The sequence below is a fragment of the Lolium rigidum genome, chromosome 6, assembly GCF_022539505.1.
Source record: "Lolium rigidum isolate FL_2022 chromosome 6, APGP_CSIRO_Lrig_0.1, whole genome shotgun sequence".
Taxonomy (NCBI): Eukaryota; Viridiplantae; Streptophyta; class Magnoliopsida; order Poales; family Poaceae; genus Lolium; species Lolium rigidum.
Window position 1 is genome coordinate 349,017,458 of NC_061513.1, and position 18,032 is coordinate 349,035,489.

The 18,032-nt window shown below is 50.3% G+C and overlaps 1 protein-coding gene across 1 annotated transcript; it reads right to left on the minus strand.

Annotated features, from left to right (window-relative positions):
• Positions 1–7,354: 7,354 nt before the first annotated feature.
• LOC124664939 (protein BZR1 homolog 2-like) lies at positions 7,355–9,902 on the minus strand. Its single transcript, XM_047202353.1, has 2 exons — positions 9,639–9,902; positions 7,355–8,411 (listed from the first exon to the last, which is right to left on the minus strand). Exons 1-2 carry the CDS (start codon positions 9,900–9,902, stop codon positions 7,599–7,601), a joined length of 1,077 nt encoding a protein of 358 aa, XP_047058309.1. The 3' UTR covers positions 7,355–7,598.
• Positions 9,903–18,032: the final 8,130 nt, after the last annotated feature.

An 18,032-nucleotide genomic window follows, 5' to 3' on the forward strand; every position in this document is an offset into this window, starting at 1 on the left:
TCGAGGTTTCTGGATGTTCGCTTCATCGGTAGAACCAACAAAGGCACCATCTCCTCCCGCTGGATTTTCCAGTTTGGGTGACTGGGTGCCCTTGAATGTTCTTTCTTGGCAGCGAACATACGGAAATCAACACAACTGGCTTCTTTTTTTTAAAATTTTATATTTGTGTCAACCATGGTTCAAACTATGTGTTAGTTTGTAAACCATGTTCCAAACTATGTGTTTTAAAATGTTATACTCCCTCCGGTTCATATTAATTGACTCTAAAATGGATGTATCTAGACACATTTCAGTTCTAGATACATCCATATTGGAGTCAATTAATATGAATCGGAGGAGTATTTGAAACTATGTTTAAATGGAGAAGAGGGAAAAAAGGAAAAAAAATTAAATGCGTCGCCCCGCTGGAGCAGACCCCAGACGCAAACGGACGCGCGAACAAAAACGGTCATTTTTGCGTCCGCAGCGCGACGGAAACGGGCGCTCGCGGACCGCTGGAGATGCCCTAAATCCAAAAACAATGGCCTAGGCCAAACTATTCTGGCTTCTCCTGAATGCCAAGCTAATCTAGGCTATAGGCTGACGGCGAAAAAACAAGTTGCCTGAACACTCCCGCAAATAGCGCCGCCCGCAACGGCAGGCACGGTCGGTGATCCGGCGGCGACTCTGCCGTCTTCACCACAAATACGACAAGGTGCGGTGCAGTGTGGTGTACTCATGTGCTACGGAAAACCCGAATCCCCTCCCTGGCTATCGATCGATCGAGCAATCACTTTCTGTGGCGCGGAAGCGCTCGCGCAGCGAGTCAATTCCCTTTTTATCACCTAGTGTTTAATTGCGTTCACATGTGTTCACACTAACAACTTGTATTACTACTTTGCAAGTTGCATGCAGCCAAGAGCGTTCACACTGCATGCATGCACATGCACAGATCATATCATGGATTTGCATTTAATGAGCCAACTTTTCAACACGCTTTCGTAAGTTGTTGCATGCATACACATAGCATCTCACTCTTTTTCTTCAGACGAGGCAGACTCTCAATTCTCCTTTTGCAATTCCCTTTTAGGTTTTTTCGTACGGTAATTCATGTTTAAGGTTTTTTTTTTGCAATTCCCTTTTTCGGGTCAGTGGTTTTTAAGGGGGAAAATAACGGGTGGGAAGATCCACTTGCAACTCAAATGAACTACCACTTGCTACTCAAATTAAGTATTGTTTTAAGTTGTAAGCTAATAAAAGTTGCTAAAATATTCTAAATGAAATTTACTTTTTTAGGATTGCTAGGTATTTACCGTTGATAAATAACGGGGCACCGGGTTGATAACTTGTAAACAAAAAAAGAGTCACTACATATTTTTAAATTAAATTAAATTTTTAGGGTTGATATATATTTATATTTACCATTGATAAATAGCGGGTCACCGGGTTGATAGCTTGTAAACTAAAAGAGAGTCGCTAAAATATTCTAAATGAAATAATTTTTAGGGTTATTATTTATTTATATTTACAGTTGATAAATAACGAGGCACCAGGTTGATAGCTTGTAAAATAAAAAAATGTTCGCTAAAATATTCTAAATGAAATACTTTTTAGGGTTCGTAGTTATTTATAATTACCATTGATAAATAACGGGACTCCGGGTTGATAACTTGTAAACTAAAAAGAGTCGCCAAAATATTCGAAATGAATTTAGATTTTTAGGGTTGATAGTTATTCATATTTACTGTTGATAAATATCAGGACACCGGGTTGATAGCTTCTAAAGTAAAAAAGATTCACTAAAATGTTTAAAATAAAATTAACTTTGGAGTTGATAATTTTATACATTTTACCGTTGATCACTCAAGTACGGAGGGTTGATTATTCAAAACAGAGAGGATTGATAACTTTTAGTCCGAAAAAAAGTTTCTCGAAACATATCAACATGGGTGCAAGTTTTGAAGATCTCGTCGAGACGGATCTATTGGTGAAAGCGAATCTTAATTTGGAGTTGTCGTTTGAAAGTTAAAACGTTTCGAATTTTCAAATTTGGAAAATATTCCGCTGACATCAGCAGATTCGTTTATTTGTGCATGCATGCAGAACTTTCCCTCAATAGCCTGCACCAGGTTGATAATTTTATATATTTACCGTTGATCACTTAAGTACGGAGGGTTGATTATTCAAATAGAAAGGGTTGATAACTTTTAGCCCGAAAAAAAATATCAACATGGGTGCTAGTTTTGAAGATCTCGTCGAGACGAATTTATTGGTGAAAGTGAATCTTAATTTGGAGTTGTCGTTTGAAAGTTAAAACGTTTTGAATTTTCAAATTTGGAAAAGATTTCGCTGGCATCAGCAGATTGTCTATTTGTGCATGCATGCAGAACTTTCCCTCAATACCCTGCACCAGGTTGATAATTTTATACATTTACGTTGATCACTCAAATACGGAGAGGTTGATTATTCAAATAGAGAGGCTTGATAACTTTTAGCCAGAAAAAAAGTTTGTCGAAACATATTAACATGGGTGCTAGTTTTGAAGATCTCGTCGAGACGGATTTATTGGTGAAAGCGGATCTTAATTTGGAGTTGTCGTTTGAAAGTTAAAACATTTTGAATTTTCAAATTTGGAAAAGATTCCGCTGACATCAACAGATTCGTCTATTTATGGTTGCATGCAGAACTTTCCCTCAATAGCCTGCACCAGGTTGATAATTTTATATATTTGTCGTTGATCACTCAAGTACGGAGGGGTTGATTATTCAAATAGAGAGGGTTGATAACTTTTAGCCAGAAAAAAAGTTTGGCGAAACATATTAACATGGGTGCTAGTTTTGAAGATCTCGTCGAGATGAATTTATTGGTGAAAGCGAATCTTAAATCGGAGTTATCGTTTAAAAGTTAAAACGTTTTAAACTTTCGAATTTGGAAAGATTCTCTCTTACGTCATCAGATTTGTTTCTTTTCACATGCATGCAAACGTACGACAAGCGTTTACTCCTAATCATGTCGGAAACCGATCGCTCGCTAATTTCCTAGCGATCGAGCGCCAGCTAGGGCAGCCCCGGAAAACCTGCAGTAGATTTTTCTGGGTGTTGTGAAAAGGAAAATAATTGTATTCCTCCGGAGGATTCCGTCTCCTGTGCTTCCGCTTTCGCTGCTTGACGTGTGTCCTGAACGTGGCCTGAAAAACCCACCTTATCTCATCGTTCTAGAGCCCCACCTTATCTCTAACCGTGTTCACACCCACCGCATCTTTTCTCCTCCCGTTCGTCGTCCTCTTCACAGAGAGAGAGAGAGAGAGCGCGCCATGGATTTCTTCTGTTCAATCTTTGCCGCCCGCATCCACCCTCCGGCAGCCATTGCTTCGGCGCCATTTTCTGTCGTCCGCCCGCCACCGCCCCGCCGCCATCTCGCAACTTCCTATCCCAATTTCCCGGCCCCCATCTCCCTAATCTCTGACTCCCAGCTCAGAGTACGCATACGCTGCAGAGGGCGGCGCTGTTACAGCCGTGGTAGCGGTGCTGCTCTGAGCGCTGACTTCCGGCGACAAGCCTTGCTAGAAGATCAGGCTGCGGCTGCTACAAGCACCTGCCAGTGGAGCCGCAAGCACCTGACGACAGAGCTGCAATCGACCGTCGGCTGAGCTGCAACCAGCGGCGGGCGGTGCTACAATCTTCTGCCGGTGGAGCTGCAATCGCCTGCCAGCGTTGCTGCAATCGCCTGCCAGCAGTGCTACAAGAAGCCGGCGGTGGAGCTGCGATCGCTTGCTGGCGAAGTTGTAACCAGGCCACCAGGGGCAGCGATGGTGCAATTGCATTGGCGGTGGAGGTGCAACCTGTTAGCGCGAGAGCTGCAAATGGCCGATGCCAGAGCTGCAAGTGAGCGGCGGTGTGATGCTACGACGGCCATGGTTCTCGGAGGAGAGGGGTCGTGGGGCTACCGCTGCTGTAAGCCGGAGGCCGAGCTTCCTTTCCCGGTGAACTGCTATGGCGAACGGTCGGTGGTGATGGTGGTGCTGCAAGAGACTTCCTCGCCAGCGGACGGAATCGGATGCTTCAAGAGGTGAGATGTAGAGCTACAAGCGTTGTGCGGCGCTGCTGCTAGAGGCAGGTGATGATGCGGCAAGGAACATCCTCGCCGGCGGCCGGAATCAAGTGCTTCAAGGGTTGAGGCGCGGAGCTACGAGCGTTGAGCGACGTTGCTGCTAGAGGTAGGTGGTGGTGCTGCAAGGAAATTCCTCGCTGGCGGCGGTCGTAGCTCGCCGGTGACCGGAATTAGGTGCTTCAAGGGTTGAGACGCAGAGCTACGACCGCTGTGCGACGCTGCTGCTAGGGGCAAGGGTGGTGGTGCTGCAAGAAGTTGCAAGGAACTTCGTTAGAGGCGGTGGTTGTAGCTTGATACGTCCAAAACGTATCTACTTTCCCGAACACTTTTGCTAATGTTTTGACTCTAATTTGTGTATTTTGGATGCAACTAACACGGACTAACGCTGTTTTCAGCAGAACTGTTCTGGTGTCTCGTTTTTGTGCGTAAATCCAACTTTCGGGAAAAACCTCGGGATTTTGACAAAAGGGCCTATTTTCCCGGAATACCGACGGAGCCGAAGGACAAGTAAGGTGGAGGCCCGAGGGCCCCACACCATAGGGCGGCGCGGCCCGTGGGGGCCGCGCGGCCATGTGGTGTGGCCCCTCGGCCGGCCTCCGACGCCCTCCTTCGGACTACTTATTCGCCTCGACCTAAAAACGCACGGGGCGAAGTCGAAGTCGCCGTAAACCCTCCGGAACGCCGCCACATCGCGAAACTCCGTCTCGGGAGCCGAAGTCTCCGTTCGGCACTCCGCCGGACGGGGAATTGGAGGAGATCATCACCGCCATCACCGCCAACGCCTCTCCATCAACCAGCCATGTTTTCCCCATCCATGTGTGAGTAATTCCCCGCTGTAGGCCGAAGGGGATGGTAGGGATTGGATGAGATTGGTCATGTAATAGCATAAGATTGTTAGGGCATAGTGCCTAGTGTCCGTAGATGGTACTTTTATGATATTGTTGCAACTTGTTATGCTTAATGCTTGTCACTAGGGCCCGAGTGCCATGATCTCAGATCAGAACATGTTATTATTTCATCATGATATTCATTGTTTATGGTCTTACCTGCAAGTTGTATACACATGTCGCTGTCCGGAACAAGTGGCCCCGAAGTGACAGAAATCGGGACAACCGGAGGGAATGGTAGCGATGTGAGGATCACATGTGTTCACGGAGTGTTAATGCTTTGCTCCGGTACTCTATTAAAAGGAGTACCTTAATATCCAAGTAGTTTCCCTAGAGGCCCGGCTGCCACCGTGCTGGTAGGACAAAAGATGTTGTGCAAGTTTCTCATTGCGAGCACGTACGACTATAATTGGAACACATGCCTATTGATTGATTAGTACTTGGACACCGTTTTATTATTATCTCGCAAATGCCCTGCTATGATTGTTACATGAGTTTCTCTCATCCATGCAACGCCCGTTATCCGTCCCCGTGCCTACGATATTTTAATCCTCGCTGTTTACTATAATCACTACCGCTGTCTTTGTTACTCGCTCGTTGTTATTTTACTATCGCTACTACTATAAAACAAGCTTACTATCGATAAACTCTTGCGAGCAAGTCTCGTTTCCAGGTGCAGCTGAATTGACAACTCCGTTGTTAAGGCTTTCAAGTATTCTTTGTCTCCCCTTGTGTCGAATCAATAAATTGGGTAATACTTCCCTCGAAGACTGTTGCGATCCCCTATACTTGTGGGTCATCATAGCTCGACAAGCTCGCCGGTGGAACGAATCTGGTACTTCAAGGGTTGAGCCGCGAAGATACGAGCGGTGTGTGGCGATGCTGCGACCGGTGGTGCTGCAAACCGGCGCGACCGGCAGCAGCGGTGCTGCAAGGTGGCACGATCGACGCTGCTGCAAGACGGATGTTGTGACCGGCGGTGATGGTGCTGCAAGGCGGTGCGCCCGGCGGTGGCGATAATGCTGCAAGGCGGCGCGACCGGCAATGGTGTTTCCATAGGCAGGCAAGGACCAGCAACAACGCTGCTGCAAGGCGGATGCTGCGACCGGCGGCGGTGGTGCTGCAAGGCGGCGCGCCCATCGGTGGCTATGGTGCTGCAAGGCGGTGCGACCGGGCGGCGGTGGTGCCATAGGCAGGCGACGACCGGCGTGACCTGCGGCCGCACTGCTGCAAGACGGATGCTGCGACCGGCGGCGGTAGTGCTGCAAGGAGGCGCTCCCGGCGGTGGCGTTGCAAGGCGGCGCGACCGACGGCGGTGCTGCCATAGGCAGGCGACGATGCTGCTATCGGGTGGAGGTAGTGCCGCTATGGTTAGCGGCGATGCTGCAAATGTTCACCGAAGGTGCTACCACCAGTCAGTGTTGGAGCTGCAAGAAAGTGACGATGTCACCATTCGAAGTTGGAATGCTGCCGGTGGTGCGCCGGCGAGGAGTTTCACGATATTATAAATCTTTTGCTACAAATATTTTATGGTTTTGCTACTTTAGTATATTGTTGTTGCTACAAGGACTCCGGCGATGTCTCCGGCGAGATCTATTTTTTTATTTATTTCTAGATGAACCGTTTTTTGCTTCAATGAAGTAAAAGTGGGACTTTTTTCGCTGCGACGAAACAAAATGAATAGTCATCATAGCTCTCTTCCTATTTTAATCGAACCGTTTTTTGCTTCAATGAAATAAAAGCGGGGCTTTTTTACTTCAATGAAGTAAAAGTGGGATTTTGAGACAAAATTAGACACAACAATCGATCTAACGGTCCAAATTAGTTTAATCGAGCGGTTGGGGACCCGGAGGCTGGGGCGTTTGCAGCCTCCGAACGATCCTCAGCGCTGCCCTTGTGAAAATGACCTGGACCTTCCGGGTTGTCTGGCCTCCGGACAGCAGGATTTGCGGGCGACGGCTGGGTTCTCTTTTGACTTGGCGCGGCACGACTTGACCAGTCAGTTAATGGAGAAAGCGACGGCAGTGCAGCCAGAGGTATTGACGAAGGCCCCAGTTCACCACCGCCGGCCGGCTCCGGGCAAGACACGGCTGCGACGCCGTCCACTCCTCGACCAGGAACGCCGTGTTGACGCTCCGCCAGAGGACTTTGAAGCCACCCGCCGGGCACCGGCTGCCTCCGCCGTGGCCGACCATGGCATGGACTGGAGCAAGCATCTTTTGAACAAGAACTGACCATTCAAGCCGAAAAAGCTTCGTAATCATGGTGGCATGGAGCAAGCATCTTTTGACCACGCGAGCCAAAAAGATTCGCAATCTGCATGATTTCTCACAATCTCACATGAATTTACATTTGACACATCAACTAAAACAGCGAGCTCACGAAACGGCCCAAGAGAGGTCATCAGCTGTGGAGGCTACATATATATCAGCTGTGAATTTGGCCGAGCACACAAAGCCATTCCCTCTAATTCGCACAAATAAATAATACAATTATCATGACATCAAGTAAAACTATCTGAAGGAACCACACGGTTGGTCTCTCTTTCAGAAACTAATCAACACGGTAAAAGAAATGAGCTACAGCAAGAATCCCTTCCACCCGAGTTAGGTTTTGTTAGCATCAGCAGCTCCGCTTCCTGGAGCTTCCCAGCGTGAGCTCCAGGTCGTCCGATCCAGAGTCCTCGTGGATCCTCTCGCCCTCCCACGCCCTCACCAGTCCAGGGGCCTGCTGAGCGCCGCCGTTGGTGCTGCTTCCGAACGCAAACTCATCGGAGACCACATCCATCATGTGAACGTCCGGGTGCCGCGCCATCATGCCGGGGATCACAGGAGAGCATGTGCCGCTCTGCCCAGGTGTGCACATCCTCGACGAGCCATTGCCGGGGGCAGGGATCGCTTCTTTGAAGACGCTGAATGGGTTAGATGACATGAGGCTGAAAGTAGGCGATGAAGGGCTCGTTGATGAGATCTGGATACCAGCTAGCCAAGCTGGATCAGGAACCATTTGACGCCCAGGGCTCGGTGGGGTGGAGTTGACCACGCACGGACTGTTTGAACCATGCCATGGAGGCTGGATCGGCGGCTCGTCCCAGTCGGTCTTCATGCGAGGGGTGCGCGCGGTCGGTGAGCTTAGCGGAGGAGTCACCGGGGCGCTGATAGAGCCACCGTGGATCATCAGCGGTGGAAGATGAGGGCGCTTGTTTGAATGGTTAGAAGTGGAGAAAGTTTGGAGCCAAGGTAGGATAGGGCTGGCATCGACACCGTTTACCATGCCGTTAGATTGAGGGAGGAACGGGGAAGATGCGCCGCTCGGGAACGAAGACGAAGTAGGGCTCGCGTTGTATGATGCCCGCGGGCTCGGCTGGTAAGAGGAACATGGGCTCGGTGATACGGAGCACCCTATTGCGTCCATGCGTTCTGCAGGTCTGCATCCCTGTGAAGAAAAATCAAGAGTGTGTTAGTTTTGTGTTATCACAAGAGGAACCATGCTATCTTCATCATCTAGCTGAAAGCAAATCAGATGCTATTTCGACAGATTTAGCACAGTAAGTACAAGGCACTCTGTTTGGCACCAAGATGTCCTGAACCAAAAGAAGGAGGAAGAAACGCGCCAAATGAGACGCGACAGCAAATAAACCAGCTCGTACAACACAGCACCAGTTTGCAAGTAGTAGTAGGACTCGTACCAAGTAATGTAGTACGATAGACCGAACTAAAGTAGTAAATGTAGTAGCCATGGCATGGTTCATGGCGCAATGTTAATATGCGATGTGACCGCCGTTTCCTCAAATTCGACCCATTAGATGCATTTCCCTATGATCAAATACCAAGCACAAGATGGTGAACATCATGCCTCAAATGTAGAGTTCCCCACCGCATACTCTGCAGCACACTTAACATGTGACTCTGCAAGTTGGATTACAGCAATGCAGTGCTGTGCACACTATACTAGCTTACTGGCATGAACACACACAACAAGCAATCATCGAGAAGCAAGCAATAATTGAGGAGGAGATTAGAGTAGCTTCGGTTCAGCCAGTTGCTTGCTAAGCTACACATCCTAAAGCCTGTGAATCAGGATCCACCGAGGGGTAGAACAGCAACAGGGAATGCAAGGAAGCAGCTCAGTTCATCGGCGCGCCTGTTCATCCGATCCGATAAGCCCCCAAGATTCTCAGGCAAGCAAGCATCTCAATTATAAACCCAATAGAATCTAGGTAGCTTTTTTTATTTTTTGCCCCCGACGACCGGAAATTCCACGGCCGCGCCTACCACCACCCACCCACCCAGCCAGGCCGAGTCCAGCAGGGGCACCCGTGCACGCACGTCCGGTCCAGTCTGGCGTGTCCCACCATCGGTACCCCACGTGCGACCCGCCCCCGAAAAAAAGGAAGGAAAATAAATTACTCGTAGGAAAGGTACGACCGGACGCTACACAGTTCACACCGTGCCGGCAGCTACAGGCTGAATGAGATCCACGGCGTGCGGCGCCGTTGACAAACGCCGGCGAGCGAGGTAGCTACCTAAGCCGCGGCGCCGCTGGCCTATAGGGGGTCAACCGGTTGGACCCGGAGCTGGAGATCCGGCCGGCGGTGCGGGCAGCAGAGTAGACAGCAGAGCAGAGAGGGAGCTCAGTAGTAGTAGTAGGACACGGACGAACCTTGCGGTACGTGGTGCCGTCCTGCTCGACGACCCAGCCGGCCTCGTTGCAGAGCGCCTTGAGCACCTCGTTGTTGTCGCAGTGCTTGGGCAGCTTGTACCCTCCGTGCGCGCGCAGGCCGGAGAAGATCTTGGCCGCGATGGCGCGGCGCCGGCGCTCCCTGCGCTTGTTGTTCTCGCGCTCCCGCCACGTGGGCATCCTGCCCGCCGCGCCCCCCGCCGCGCCGAACCCGCCATCGCCGCCGCCGCCTCCACCCGGGTCCATGCCCAGCTCGCCGAGGCCGCCGTCTGGAGTCGAGTGGGGAGTAGCGAGAGGGGATCACAGGGAGGGAGGGGGGAAAGAGAGGGAGGGGGTGGGTGGGGGAGCAGTGGCGTGTGCTTTGAAAAGCCCCCAGCTCGGGTGGGTACCTCACCTGCCCCTCGATTTCGTGCTATTTACACTCCTTGCCAGCATGAACTTGGAAGGAGCGCAGATCGGAGCTGGAGGGCAGGGAGGTAATTGCGCGGCCCCCGCGCAGGCAAGGCAGCTGGGTGTGGTGCGGGGGAGGGGGGCAAGCCCACGAAGCGTGTTGCGCAGCGGCGGGGGCGGTCCACGTCAACGAGCGCTGCACGTGGGCGCCCACGGGCCGTGGGACCCGCGCGCCCGGCCCGTGTGGTGGCGGGGCCCGCCGCCGGGGGGCACGTGAGCCTGCTGTTTTTCAGGGCCATGCACTCCAATATTTTTTTTCTTTATTTTCATCCTCGTACGCCCGTTCTGGATACATTTTTTATTTATTTTCCGGCGTGCTCGTGTATTTTATTATTTTAGTCCCGCATCGGCGTGCGGGGGAGCAGTAAAGCTGGCTAGTGTGGACAGAGGCGGAACGGGGTGCGACTGGGAACGCGAACGCGCGGGAATGGATCACGGGTGGGGCTCGGAGGGATCGAAACGTGGCGGCCGAGGCATCTTTTTGCCCGCGTGCGTCGCAGTGGGAGACGGGGAGTGGGAACGGAAACCAGACGGGAACGGGCTACTTTCTCTGCACGCACTCCCTCCCTGTGCGCAAAGTCAGGAGGTACAGCGTGGACTCACGCGGGCTGCACAAAAATACTCCATCGCCATGTCCATATCCATCTCCATCGGCGACCTCAGTATACCTGGGGGCATGGGCAGCCCGGCCCAACCCAACTCGGGCCGAAAATTCTGGGCTGGGCCAGGCCAAGTTTACAAGTCGGGCCAGGCTCGGGCTGCAATATCGAGCCTGACGATCGGGTCGGGGTGGGCTTCACGCAAACAAAAAAATGCAATTTTAGCCGTAGTTGGGCTGGCTTTTTTGGGCTTCGGATCAAGCTCGGGCCTGATTTTGCGGGCCAACAGTTGGGCCTAGGTTTCCAGCTTTGGGCTTTTTTAGGCTCAGCCCGAGTTTTGCCCAGGTATAGGCGTCATCGCGTGTGCCTGTCGAGATCTGTTCGACGGGCAACGCCAGATGTTCGTCCACACCGGCTAAGAGAGAGGTTCGTCCGCGCTTACAACTTGGAGGTCGGTTGTTTGCTGAGCTTCAAGTACGAATGCGCCAATGAGCTCAGGGATAAAGGTGTTCGATGGCAAATGCTTTCGCATGCACTACCACGGCAATAACACCAACGATTTGATAGCGAGGATGGCAAAGTTTAGGTTTTCGGATGTTCTTCCTTTGCAGCGAAGATGGTGAGGGCTAGCAGAAGCCTCTAGTATAAGTTTCTCGATGTTCTTCATTTGCAGCGAAGATGATGAGGGCTAGTAGAAGCCTCTAGTATAGATTTCTCGATGTTCTTACTTTGGAGCGAAGATAGTGAGGGCTAGCAGAAGCCTATAGTATAGGTTTCTCATTGTTCCTACTTTGGAGCGAAGATTTGAGGGCTAGCAGAATCCTCTAGTATAGGTCTCCAGGTGTTCTTTCTTCGCACTGAAGAAGGGAAGGGCCAGCAGAAGCCACTGGTGTAGGTTTATGGATGTTTCCTTCGCAATGAAGAAGGCAAGGGCCAACAAGAACCTTTAGTGTAAGTTTATGGATTTTTTTTCCTTCGCATCGAAGAAAACAAGGGTCGAAAGAAGTTTCTAGTGTTTAAATTTGAAAACAAGGGCTTTTTATGGCTTCGGGCCAAGCTCGGGCCCGATTTTGCAGCCCGGCAGTCGGGCCGGGCTCAGGCCTGATTTTTCGGCCCGACAGTTAGGCTGGCCTCAGGCATAGGTTTCTAGCTTCGGGCTTTTTTAGGCTCAGCCCGAGTTTTTCCTAGGTATAGGCCTCAGTGCGTGTGTGCATGTCGAGATCTGTTCAACGGGCAAGGCCAGATGTTCGTCCACACCGGCTGAAAGAGGTTCGTCCGCGCTTACAAATTGGAGGTCGGTTGCTTGCTGAAGTTCAACTACAAAGGCACCAATGAGCTCATGGGTGAAGGTGTTCGACAACAAATGCTTTCGTAGGCACTACCACGACAATAACACCAATGATGGCAAGGATGGCAAAGTTTAGGTTTTCAGATCTTCTTCCTTTGCAGCGAAGATGGTCAGGGCCAGCAGAAGCCACTAGTATAGGTTTCTCAATGTTTTTACTTTGGAGCGAAGATGGTGAGGGCTAGCAGAAGCCACTACTATAGGTTGCTCGATGTTCTTCCTTCGTACTGAAGAAGGCAAGGGCCAACCGAAGCCACTAGCGTAAGTTTCTGGATGTTTTTCCTTCGCAGTGAAGACGGCAAGGGCCAATAGGAACCTTTAGTGTAGGTTTATGGATGTTTTTTTCCTTCGCAATGAAGAAAACAAGGATCAACCGAAGTTTCTAGTGCTTAAACTTGAATGAAATATAAATAAATTTCACAATTTATTTTACTTATTCAAAAAATTTAGGGATTCTTATTAGGGTCGCCGGTGTGTAACATTTCCCAAAATTGGGGAGCAACTACCGGAGCCCACCATAGCGCACTACCGGCGCACATGTCGGTGCCCATTTGGGGCGCGCCAGCAGAGATGCTCTTAGCGCATCTCCACCGGGCCCCTTAAATAAAGTTTGCAAATAATAACAAATCAATAACGAAATTTAATTGAAATGGCGAAGTACGTGGCGAAGCTAGCCTGTAGCCATAGTGCGCAAGGACCCCTCATTTACGTCGTGCCACTCCAAGAATGTGTGGCGGTCGACGCGATCGTACCCCATCCCCTTCCCCCGTAGGGGCCATAGGTGGCAATGAGTGTCGCCAGAGAAGAGCGAATGCCAGAACGTGATGTCGGTGGCCCACTCGGTGTTCGTGTATGCCTTTTAGATAAACTCATCACATCATAGTACGATATAGTCCGTAGCTCGTTGCCCTCTTGGACAGGTGACACAACGTAACCGTCCCACGTTGCTCCAGCCATCTGGGAGGTGTTGGTTCACTAGCACGAGAACATGGTTCTCGTGGAGGACGAGCGCCTCCCAAGTATAGTGGTTGCGTGTGCAGTTGGATCCGTTGGCTTCATCGTTGTTGCACGCCAGCTCGGGGAGGCCTGGTGGTGATGCGAGAGGACAGGGACGGAAACATGAGAATGTGACTACGAGAGAGATGTGGGATGCCGCGCCATGTACCCGGGAGGTAGATGAAGAAACAATGGTGCCATTAACACCGACTCGGGGGTTTATATCGATCTCTCGCTGAATTGGCAAAGAGGTTATTTCTTATTCGTCTCTTCTAGCAACCTACAAAGCAATGGTTTTGTCTTGTTTCCCCAATTCTGTCGTGTGGTTATCAAGCAAAAGGTTTCTACGCGAATGTACGACTCCCGCAGACACTCGGGAGCTACTAATGTGGGCATACCTAATCGACTACCAACTATTACCATACCAGGTGCGGTCCAACCTAAGGCCCATTAGCCCATGGCTCAATAACCAATCGAAGCGCAGAAACGTGGCGTGCAACACAAGTGCAAGCCCAAACAAGGATAATCGAGCGTGCAACCGACCTAGACTCTTGAGACCTGATCCCCTATATAAGGATCAGGAGCGATCAACGAAGAGAGCAAGACCCAAGACGTAACCTAGATTGTGTTGTTTGCACGCTGAGGAATCCACCAGCGCATGTTTGCACGCTGACGAATCCACCAGCGCATCCTCTTTCCCAAAACCCAAATCTATAACTCATAGGGCATTGTCGTGGTACCCCACGTCAATGACATTAAGTGGTGATCGTCATTCCTCGGTTGACAAGATGGGCAAATTCAAGATAAGCATATCGAGAAGATCATATACTTAAAGTGTGCCATACGTTTGGTGATAATGACATGTTAAGACATGCTTTAATGAAGTTAACCCATAGTGGTGTATGGGAGAACAAATTACGAGTCTTCATCGAAAAAATGATCATGTGAAAGCATTCCAGTTTGAATGGAGTTTAAAGAATTGTCATCAAGATCAATCGGGACGCGCAAGGCAAAGTTATGACCTTGCTAGATTTTCATTTTACGAGTCGCGGGGTGGAATGCCCAAGACGGTGTAATTCGGCGATTTACCCAGGTTCATGTCCACCCATTGGAGGATCTCTACGTCATGCTATAAATATAGTATATGGCATAAAGTACATATTACGAAGATATGTGCTGCGCGTTGAGCTCTTGGATCGTTGCCCTAAAGGTTGTTCCCTAGCTAGTCGGCTTATATAGACGCTGGAACCTAGAGTTAGATGGAGGTAAAGATCTAACCAACTACTACAGAATCCCTTTCTATCCCGGCAAGTATGATGTATCTTGTACTTCAAGTCTTCCGTATTCCCGAACCCGAGGATTCGCGATGCACCACGTCCCGGGCCACCATACGAGACGTTTTGGACGCTTTCGTCGGGCTAGGTGGCCTCAAAAACGAGAAAAAAAAGTGACATGCACCACGGAGAGACCCAAAATCGTCGGTCATGGTGCACCAGCAACCACGGCGCGACTTCAACTTCGTCGGGCATGGCAACTTTTCTTGTAGTGCAAGTATAGTGGTTGCGTGTGCAGTTGGATCCGCTGGCTTCATTGTCGCTGCACGCCAGCTCGGGGAGTCCTGGTGGTGATGCGAGAGGACAGGGAGGGAAACAGGAGAAATGTGACTACGAGAGATGTGGGATTCCTAATCGACTACCCACTATTACCATACCAGGTGCGGTCCAACCTAAGGCCCATTAGCCCATGGCGCAGTACCAATCGAAGCCCAGAAACGTGGCGTGCAACACTAGTGCAAGCCCAAACAAGGATAGTCGAGCGTGTAACCAACCCAGACTCTTGAGACCTGACCCCCTATATAAGGATCAGGAGCGATCAAAGAAGAGGCCAAGACACAAGATACGTAACCTAGATTGTGTTGTTTGCACGCTGATGAATCCACCGGCGCATGTTTGCACGCTGACGAATCCACCAGCGCATACTCTTTCCCAAAACCAAAATCTGTAACTCATAGGGTATTGCCGTGGTACCCCACGTCAATGACATCAAGTGGTGATCGTCATTCCTCGGTTGACAAGATGGGCAAGTTCAAGATAAGCATATCGAGAAGATCGTATACTTCAAGCGTGCCATACGTTTGGTGATAATGACATGTTAGGACATGCTTTAATGAAGTTAACCCATAGTGGTGTATGGGAGAACAAATTACGAGTCTTCACCGGAAAAAAATGATCATGTGAAGCATTCCAGTTTGAATGGAGTTCAAAGCATTGTCATCGAGATCAATCGGGACGCGCAAGGAAAAGTTATGACCTTGCTAGATTTTCATTTTACGAGACACGGGGTGGAATGCCCGAGACGGTGTAATTCAGCGATTTACCCGGGTTCACGTCCACCCGTTGGAGGATCTCTACGTCAGGCTATAAATTTAGTATATGTCATAAAGTACATATTACTGAGATGTGTGCTGCGTATTGAGCTGTTGGATCGTTTCCCTAAAGGCAGTTCCCTAGGTAGTCGGCTTATATAGACGCCGGAACCTAGGGTTAGATGGATGTAATGATCTAACCGACTACAGAATCCTTGTCTATCCCTGCAAGTATGATGTGCCTTGTACTTCAAGTCTTCCGTATTCCCGGATCCTATGGAATGCGGCTTAAACCTTTATTAGTCGGCTTGGGCCTCCATCTTGTCGCAATTGGTCCTCCCGGCTTCACCGATATACATGTGCCACCCAAATGGGCCACTCTAGCTTGCTAGGTTAAACCTCTTCCATGGTGTACCCTATTCGGCATAACCCTTACAGCTTGACGACGCCTCGTGGTCGTTCTTCCCGACGATCTTCTTGGGAGCCATGGGGGCAGGAATGTCGACATAGTAGGGGTGGGCATGGGTACGTAGTGGTGTGGGGACGACGCGTCTCCCGTCTGTCACATTTAATAGGACCCGCCACGGTCGTTGGGTTGCCGACATGTGGAACAACTGGCGGACACGCCGCATGTCCATCTCCGTGCCATGCAGATTCGCGCGGACGAAATGGATTGTCGCGTTGGAGATGGCCGCGGAGAAAAATGTTTTGCTCCGGCCCTAAATTCTCGTGGCAGCGAGCATGCAGCTTGTGAAAAGCAAAAGAAGATGGAAAAAATAATAATGGGACGCAGCACCTGATAGTCGTAGGGAGCAGCGGTATGGTACGCCTAGCGCGGGCGCCCAGGCCTCCATACGCACTCCGAGACACTGTAGCGAGTCCGTCGGAGTCGGATGGTGGGCATCGGTATCCGCCACACATCGGCGCGGCGGACGCGGGGCCCGCGGAGGTGGAGGGTGACGTCGTTGGGACGGGACAGGCACGGTTGAGCGTGCGTAGCGTGGGTGGGCCCCGCGGCGACAGGGGGCCGCACAGTGCACGTGAGCCGTCCCCATCGCGCGCACGGAGCCGCACCGTTTTCCCCGCCGTGCCACCACGTGATCACGGAAACCCGGAGGACGCACGCACATCCCCTGCGGCGCCTCCTCCTGTGTCCTCCCGTGTGGCTCCTCACCTGTACTTGTACTACCAACACACAAGTGCTGGTCAGGTTCAGGAGAAAACAGAGAGCAGTAAACGGCAGACCAAAAAATACAAGTAGTTGTAGTCGTAGCAGTACAAAATACCGTTCTTTCCGCAGGCGGTACGAGCGAGCCGTTCTGCCCACGGTGGAAACAACCGCAAGGACGAACGAGAGGACCGACTGGAGTAATTTACTTGACTACAGACTGACGGTCAGTTTTTGTACCCATGGATGGAAGGACTGCGATACCAATAGCATGATCAGATCAGATCAGATCAGATGCATCCGTGGCTTAGCTTAATTCCGAGTTATTACCGAGTCATGTGATGCTCGTGTCGCGTCAGTCGCTTGCCGTCCCTTGGCTCTGGCTGACGGATCCGCAGTCGCGGCGAGGCCATGCGGACCGTATGACCCACGTCCGATCCAGTCGTTCCAAACTTCCAATCACAAGCCAGCTGGAGCTCAAGCAGCATGCATAAAAGCGCATGTTGTTTCAGCGCATCTTCAGCGACGCCCCTGAATCATAACTGCGACCCAAATTACAGTAAGTTTTATATCTGCTTAGATTAAATTTCAATCACGGTACGGACTATCAGGTCAGTGCTTCCAGCGCCTGACGCGATTCATTTCGTCCGCTTTGGCTATTTTGGCCAACGGTGATCAATTACCAATTATTTTCACGTTTGACACATTGTTATACACAAATATGTAAATCGATAGTAACTAAATAAAATGGCAAACACGTGTCATTTCCCTTCAAGCATGCTAAGGAGTGGCAAGTTTCTCCCAAATATGCAAAATGAGAAAATATCATACAATATGTTAAAAAAATGGGAAGCTTCTCCCAAATGACAATCATCTATGCCATTGCACATCAAACATCGGGAGCTCGAATGATCGCGATCCAAGCCCTTTGTTCGGGGTCGAAGTTGTGTCTAAGTCGGTGAGCATGATCCGGTTTTCCTCCGCTATGACCTTGGCTTCAACATGCAATAGCCTAGATTTGGCATCGACACCCATGAGCTTAGCCTTGGCTTTGGCCTCGAGGAGCCTAGCCTTGGCGGCTTGGCTTTGAGCTTGAGGAGCCTAGACTTGGCATTAACATCTTCCACCTCAAGAGATCTCATATGGAGATCAACAAAGCTCTTGGAGGTGGCCTCTTTCTCTTTGCGTCCCCTCTCTTCCCTCTTAGCAACGGTCCCTTCCTTCTTGACTATCAACTCCCTCGAGGTGTCTTGCAGCGCCAACGAGAAACATTGACGGTTGATGTCAGCCTTGAGGATTTGTGGTCTACATGCCGGTGGGCATGACCACCACAACCAGACCCGTCAGTTATAGGGTCGCAAAGACATTGGCCATCATCGTCAAGGTTGATGGTACCGTCCGTTGACACATTGCCATTGCCCTTATTCTTCACCTCCTTGAGTTTTTTTTCCCA

Bases quoted from the DNA above. Each gene is read 5' to 3' on its own strand.
- LOC124664939 (XM_047202353.1), bottom strand. From the start codon at position 9,902: ATGGACCCGGGTGGAGGCGGCGGCGGCGATGGCGGGTTCGGCGCGGCG. The intron at 8,412-9,638 runs GTTCGTCCGTGT...TTTTCTTCACAG, and splicing joins ACGGCACCACGTACCGCAAG to GGATGCAGACCTGCAGAACG.